The sequence below is a fragment of the Xyrauchen texanus genome, chromosome 43 (assembly GCF_025860055.1).
Source record: "Xyrauchen texanus isolate HMW12.3.18 chromosome 43, RBS_HiC_50CHRs, whole genome shotgun sequence".
In the NCBI taxonomy this organism is placed as follows: domain Eukaryota; kingdom Metazoa; phylum Chordata; class Actinopteri; order Cypriniformes; family Catostomidae; genus Xyrauchen; species Xyrauchen texanus.
In genome coordinates this window covers 33,011,597-33,019,096 of record NC_068318.1, presented here as the reverse complement: position 1 = coordinate 33,019,096, position 7,500 = coordinate 33,011,597, and the positions used below count along the sequence as shown (strand labels likewise).

Below are 7,500 nucleotides of genomic sequence, written 5' to 3'. Positions count from 1 at the left end.
TGAGTCATTGTGGTGAACATTGGGGGGACACATGAGGGTAAAACACATAACACAGATACACCCAACATTTGTCTCTGTCTGTCAGTCTGTCTCTGTCTGTTTGTCTGTCTGTCTGTCTGTCAGTCTGTCTCTGTCTGTTTGTCTGTCTGTCTGTCTCTGTCTGTCAGTCTGTCTCTGTCTGTTTGTCTGTCTGTCTGTTTGTGTCTGTCTGTTTGTCACATTACAGTTTTTCAGTCCATTGTAAATTATGTATAAAACATGTCAAATTCAAACATAATAGTTTGATGAGAGCCTAAATATCAAATGTACTCACGTACAAAGGTGATTCATTAGTTGAGTTCTCGCAGGTGTTCTGATGGAGTAACTCTGACTGTAATGTGATGAAACAGTCGCTAGATGGAGACAAACGCCGCTCTGTGTTCTCTTAATGACGCTTCATGTGGAGCAAAACTCCCGCAATTATCCGGTATCTGAATCAAGACATAATTACAAACACTTCACAATAATGTTACATAGATCTTAATTAGCTTGTATAGAGTTATTTGTACCACATATTTCAATAGTGACAAAGAGAATGTTTATTTTATTATTATTTCCCGTCATCATTCTTAAAGCTCTCACCTGTATAAATTGGCAGCAAGCGTTTAGTCGATAACAGTTCTGTTGTTCTCTGTCCAGCTGTTTCTGAACGCAAGAATTACAGCTGTGTGAACGCCCCCTGACTGGCGGGGAATCCCGGGAAATGCTGCGGAATCACCGGGATACCGAGTGTCGGAGTATTATGAGAGAAGAGGATGAACACACAGTGAGTACAGCGACACATTACACTCACACAAGCGCGAGACTCACATTAAAGCAGTATTTAAATGTGCACATGCTGGTTAGAAACACTGAAGCATAAAAACAGTTACCATGGCAACCGTGCAGAAACTACAGTAAGTTACTAACCACTGTCATAAAAGAACATTAAAATATAAACACGTCTGAGAGCTTCTGACACTGTTTGAAGGACATCCATAATAAGTTATTATAATAATGGCAATCTTTTGACAGAAACTTTGGGTCTAAATCTGATTTAGCTAGAGAGAGCACTCGTTTATTTGACTGATGTTGCTTTGGCAAAAACACACTAATATTGAACACTGAAATGAAGAGAGAGAGAGAGAGAGAGAGAGAGGGGAGGGTTGAGAGAGAGAAGAGGGGAAGAGAGGGGGGGGGAGGGTAGAGAGAGAGAGAGAGAGGGGGAGAGAGAGAGATAGGAGAGAGAGGGGAGGGTTGAGAGAGAGAGAGGGGAGAGAGGGAGAGAGAGAGAGAGAGAGAGAGAGAGAGAGAGAGAGAGAGAGAGAGGGAGAGGGTGGTTAGGGGCGTCCGATCCCACACAAGGCTTGAGCTGAGAAGGAAAAAACAAGTGAGTGTTGCAGGATATTCTCACAGGATGTGTAGCAGAGACAGATGCAGCTGTAGTTCAGTATGAATGAGTCTCTCAGCAGATAACAGCAGCACAGGAGCAGCACAACACTGACAGGTAAACACACCTGACATCATCTGAAACACTGCGCACATTACCTGCACATTACCTGCACATTACCTGCACATTAGCTGTGGAGTTTGTGTCTTTATTGGGCAGTTCTTCAGGACTGAAGATTGAAAGATTGAAATCATGATATATTTGGAATGTTTTTAACTTTGTGGTTGATTTTAAAAATCTTATTTGAGATATATTTTATTATGATTATTATTTGTCTTGTCATTATCTGTTTTGTGTATTAATGCTTTGGCAATATTGTATGTAAACACAATCATGCCAATAAAGTACTTTAAATTGAATTGAAAATATATTTACTTAAAAATAATTATATTAGACATTAAGTCTTGTTTTCAGAGAAATAATAATAATAATGTTTCATACTTACAACTTTACTTTTTTTTTGCTCTTCCTTTGAATTAAGTTTAATTTTCTCACCCCACTGGCAAATCAGGATGTCTAGTTTTAACTATAAATCTCACTGAACTTTATTAGATTGTTCTGAAAATAATACTTAAAGGAATATTCCGGGTTCAATACGAGTTCAGCTCATTCGACAGTGTTTGTGTCATGATGTTGATTTATAATAAATTATGTAATGTCATTTTTAATAAAGCACAAATGTGTGTTCCAGTGAGACACTTCCAATGCAAGTCAATGGGGTTTAATCTGTAAACATTAAAATACTGTTTCACAAGTATAAACACAAGACATGAACAATATGTGTGTTAACATGATTTTACTGTCATTAAATCACTTAATAACCACATCTGTGTGAAGTTATAGACAATTAACTACTTTGTTGCCATGACGATGGAACACTGTAAACCCCAAAACTGATGATTTAAGCAACTTTACAGCTGAAATAATCCACAAGTTTTAACAGAAGAATTAATGTAAGTGCTTTTATTAAATTATAAGCTTCACATTTCTGTCTTTAAACCTCCAAAAATTGCCCCCATTGACTTCCATTATAAGAGTCTCACTGGACACACATTTGTGCTTTTATAAAGAAAAGGAGGGGTGCGCTGACTATCACACCTGGAGTCATGAGGTTTGAATCCAGGGCGTGCTGAGTGACTCCTGCCAGGTCTCCTTAGCAACCAAATTGGCCCGGTTGCTAGGGAGGGTAGAGTCACATGGGGTAACCAAATTGGCCTGGTTGCTAGTCAGGGTAGAGTCACATGGGGTAACCAAATTGGCCTGGTTGCTAGGCAGGGTAGAGTCACATGGGGTAACCAAATTGGCCTGGTTGCTAGGCAGGGTAGAGTCACATGGGGTAACCAAATTGGCCCTGTTGCTAGGGAGGGTAGAGTCACATGGGGTAACCAAATTGGCCTGGTTGCTAGGCAGGGTAGAGTCACATGGGGTAACCAAATTGGCCTGGTTGCTAGGCAGGGTAGAGTCACATGGGGTAACCAAATTGGCCCTGTTGCTAGGGAGGGTAGAGTCACATGGGGTAACCAAATTGGCCTGGTTGCTAGGCAGGGTAGAGTCACATGGGGTAACCAAATTGGCCCTGTTGCTAGGGAGGGTAGAGTCACATGGGGTAACCAAATTGGCCCTGTTGCTAGGGAGGGTAGAGTCACATGGGGTAACCAAATTGGCCCTGTTGCTAGGGAGGGTAGAGTCACATGGGGTAACCAAATTGGCCTGGTTGCTAGGGAGGGTAGAGTCACATGGGGTAACCAAATTGGCCCTGTTGCTAGGGAGGGTAGAGTCACATGGGGTAACCAAATTGGCCTGGTTGCTAGGCAGGGTAGAGTCACATGGGGTAACCAAATTGGCCTGGTTGCTAGGCAGGGTAGAGTCACATGGAGTAACCAAATAGAATTGGACGTTCCGATACAGTCAAAAATAAATGGCATGGTAATCAACATTATGCCACAAATGCTGTCGACTGATCTTAACTCGTTTTGAACCCGGACTATGTGCATTTATTGCCAAGTAAATGTATCTTGTTTTAAAGATGTTTAGACAAAAGTATCAAGTGAGTAAAACAGTTTTATTGCAGTAAATTTGATGTTTTCGTGTATTGATCGTGTCGGCAGCAGTGAGTCATCTGTGCTGAAACTTCAAAACTCTTTGTACTCTTGACATCGCAGTGTGATGTACTTAAACAGATGTGTAGAAACATGGAAATGATGATTAACCTTTATTATTTCTGCTTTGTCAAATCTGTGGGTGTTAATGTCAATGTGATTAATGTCAACTGCACAGATCACTGAGTGACTTTACCTTAAACAGCAGCGACTCTGACACACTGTTTACGTCACTGACGGAGGAAAGATTCCGACTGTCATGTCTGAAACAGAAAACAGAAGCAGCATTGCTCAGCACAAACAGTGTGATGATGTCATCAGCATGAATGCATGAACAGCTGTCAGTCACTCTCTCATGTGTCTCCTCAGCATTATGGGGCCTCGTCTGTGGATCCTGATGCTCATAGTGACTCACATCACAGCGTTCAGACGTCCACGAGATCTTCCAACCTGTCATGTGGTGAGTTACAGCTTCCTCTATGAAACTGATCGACTTTCTGATCGATTCTAAAACCTGCTCAATGCTGTGAGACCCTCTGGTGAAGTGTGAGGCGACACTATTACTAAACTTTTTCCATGGATGAGCTGATCACGGTCCAGCCAGTGTAATGAGTTTAGGATGGTTGTGTTCAGGACAGGAAATAATTTCTGGCTGTGGACATCAGTGACACCCACAGCTAATGAGCGTAGAGGAAGTGTGTGTAGGATGAGAAATATCCATTATGCTGGCTGAACTCTGATCTTACAAGGAAACGAAGGGGCAGTCCAGGAGACGAGGGAAAGTTCTGAAATACAGTCCCTACTGTAAGCGGAGATATCTGAAGAACATAAATAATGTGTGATGTGTGCATGAAGATGAGTGCAGAGATAACACACACACCGAGTGCCCATAATGCTTTCCATCATACATCATGCTAGCTCCATTGTTTTGAAATATTCCAGGAAACAGCCGCCAGAATGCCAGTGTGATGTCATGAGTAATGCACCATGCACGTCATTGTGGCTTAAATATGTTACATATCACGTACATTAGTGGTGACTAATGCTAATACTTCCTGTGGCTAAACTGGTAGAGTATGTGGCTAACAACACCAAGGCCGTTGGTAATGCAACAATGTGAATGTGAACGTCCATCCGTTAGGTGTGCTCTTATATGTTCCTCTGTCTTGTGATTTTGCAGTTCCACGAAGAGGCCGACTGCAGCAATCTGGACCTCAGAAGCATCCCAACGCAACTGCCGGCCACCATCCAAACGCTCGATCTGTCTCGTAACCGTCTGCAGAATCTCACGGACGACGTTCTCCTGGCCTACTCCAGCGTTCGGCATCTCAACCTTCACTCCAACAAGATCCAGTTTATCCAGCCGGGCCTCTTCCAGGCCTTGACCCGTCTGCAGGTGCTAGATCTCTCCAGGAACTTCCTCGACCTTCACGCTGCTCTGAAAGCCCCCGTTGGGCCGCTCACTTCAGTACAGCGCCTCGATCTCTCAGGAAATGGGCTGTTTACTGATATGAGCGGCTACTTCCTGAGCAATGCCCCGGCCCTCACCAACCTCTCATTAGATGGGAACAGCATTACCAAAATCTGCAGAGACACATTTAATGGAACTCCAGCTCTGAGAAACATCGACTTACATAATAACGTTATCATAGACATCGAAGAAGGTGCCTTCGAGTCTTTGAGCCATCTCTCTGAACTTGATTTGTCCGTGAACTCCATTTCTTGCATCATGGATTTCAACCTCTTCCAGCTCAAAACGTTGAACCTGAGCCAAAACAGCATGACCAACTTCCAGACCATCGACTCGGAGCTGGAGTTTGAGCTGCTGTACTTGGACTTGAGGGAAAATAAGATTATCTACTTCCCGGTTCTGCCCCGGAGGAACAAGCTCATATATCTGGACCTGTCCAGAAACCTCTTGAGAAGCGTGAACTGCTCGGGTCCGTTAGAAGAGCTGGAGAATCTGAGGGACAGCGGGTATCTATTGAACGATCTCGACAAACACATTTCTTGCATTAGTAAGAGGCATCAAGATCTACCGAGGTTACTGTACTTGGACTTGAGTTACAACCAGCTCAAATCAGTTCCCTCCTCGTTCTTCAGCAGTATGGAGTCTTTGGAGACCCTCAACATAAGCAATAACTGTTTGGAGAGCTTCAGTGTGGACACGGAAAGTCCTCTGAGCGCTCTTAAAACCCTGGACATCAGCTTCAACAACCTGCACAACCTGTCGTTCGGGGAGAGGACACTGGCTGCATTGGAGGTGCTGCGCCTGCAGGGGAATGCTCTTAGCACGTTAGACGGCAGTATCTTCTCAAGGCTGCCCAGCATCCGCAGTCTCCATCTTCAGCAGAACCAACTGAGCATCTGTCCTTCTCAATTGGGTCCAGCGAAAGCCTGCATCTCCCTGTCTCGCATCTCCACCTTGAGTTACCTGTACCTCTCCGACAACACCCTCTTTTCCGTTCCACAAAGTGCGTTCCAGGGGAGTCCGCTGCTCATCCTGGACCTGTCTCTGAACCCTGGCGTAGAGGTCAGTCCTCAGTTTCTCTCAGGTTTGGAGACCACCCTGTCCCATCTGTCTCTGAGGGGAAACCAGCTCCAAACGCTACCAGTCGACTTCACCCACTTCCGAAACCTAAAGTGGTTAGATCTGTCAGTGAACCGGCTCTCAGGGTTGTCTCTGTGGAGCGGAGACTCTTCCGTTGAGTCGCTGAACTTGCAGAATAACAGTCTGGTGACGCTCGCGCCCGACATGCTGCAGAATGCGCTCAGGACTTTGTATGTGGGATCGAACCCGCTGAGCTGCTGTAGAAACCAGCACCTGCTCACCCTCCTACAGCAGGACAGACTGATGGTGCCCGACATCGCCACCACGACCTGCTGGTACACCAATGCCTCGGAAAACATGGAGATCAGCGTGAGCGCCGTGCAGCCGGAGCTCTGCAAATCTGCGGATGCTAAAGTGTTACTGATTTGCGTGATTGTTGTGTTAGTGTTAGGACTGATGCTGGTGTTGACTGTCGTCATGAAGCTCCTGTGTCACTCCAGAAGACAACGATTCAACAGAGGCATCAAAGCTTAAAGCAAAACTGAAGGATAAAAGAGGAGAACGACACCGAAGCGCTCTCACCAGACTGTGGTGCCGCATGCATGACTGCGACCGCATCAGCGGGTTTCGGTGTGGAACGTGTGGGTCTCTGGAACAAAATGTGAAATGCAGAACATTGAATGTGTGGAGCAGATCTTTGGACACATTTATGTCTGATCATCAACATTTGCATTCACATCAAATATGACAATTTATTTGGTATTTATAACACAATGTATGGTTCATTGATGTATTTATGACACGCAAATGCATGCAGAGTTTACTGATGGAGCTTCAAGCCAAAAAGAATCACACACGCACACGCACGCACGCACACACGAATACGGCACGTCAATATGGGACGTTTGAGCATTTCAAGCACTTAAATGTGGCGCCGTCCATTGGGGGGGTCCCCTATTTTGCCACTTGAAATGGGACAGGTCCCCATGAGCCCTTAAATAAAGGCCAAGAGACGTCTCCGCTAATACAGGATAGTTCGCAACGCTAGTCCCGTGTGAACGGCCCCTGAACAGCAATACAGAATGAGCTCAAATAAATAGGAGAAAATGTGAAATGTCTTTTGTTGATGAAACTGCGGTTTGTAAACATCTCGTAGGATATTCTCAGAAATAACACTACACTTTCTGGATGTTTATGCACTTTAATGGTTTTGATTTGTGGATATGGAAACAAAATGTAACTGCAATATTTTAGGCTAAATGCTGAACATGGTGCAAACACTAGAGAGCAGATCTAACAGTGTTCAGAGCGGTCGAGGTTACTTTCACTGGAGAGAGAGAGAGAGAGAGAGAGAGACATGTGATTGTCGGAGTGTTTTAATC

The 7,500-nt window shown here is 44.5% G+C and overlaps 1 protein-coding gene across 1 annotated transcript in view; it reads left to right on the top strand.

Annotated features, from left to right (window-relative positions):
* The first annotated feature begins 1,390 nt into the window (after positions 1-1,390).
* LOC127635575 (transforming growth factor beta activator LRRC32-like) overlaps positions 1,391-7,500 on the top strand; it is a 7,852-nt gene continuing 1,742 nt past the window's right edge. Inside the window, exons 1-3 of the mRNA XM_052115705.1 lie at positions 1,391-1,525; positions 3,937-4,027; positions 4,748-7,500. The exon at positions 4,748-7,500 is cut by the window's right edge and continues 1,742 nt beyond it. Coding sequence (XP_051971665.1) covers positions 3,941-4,027; positions 4,748-6,652 — 1,992 coding nt within the window. The 5' untranslated portion in view covers positions 1,391-1,525; positions 3,937-3,940 and the 3' untranslated portion in view covers positions 6,653-7,500. The remainder of the gene's footprint in view (positions 1,526-3,936; positions 4,028-4,747) is intronic.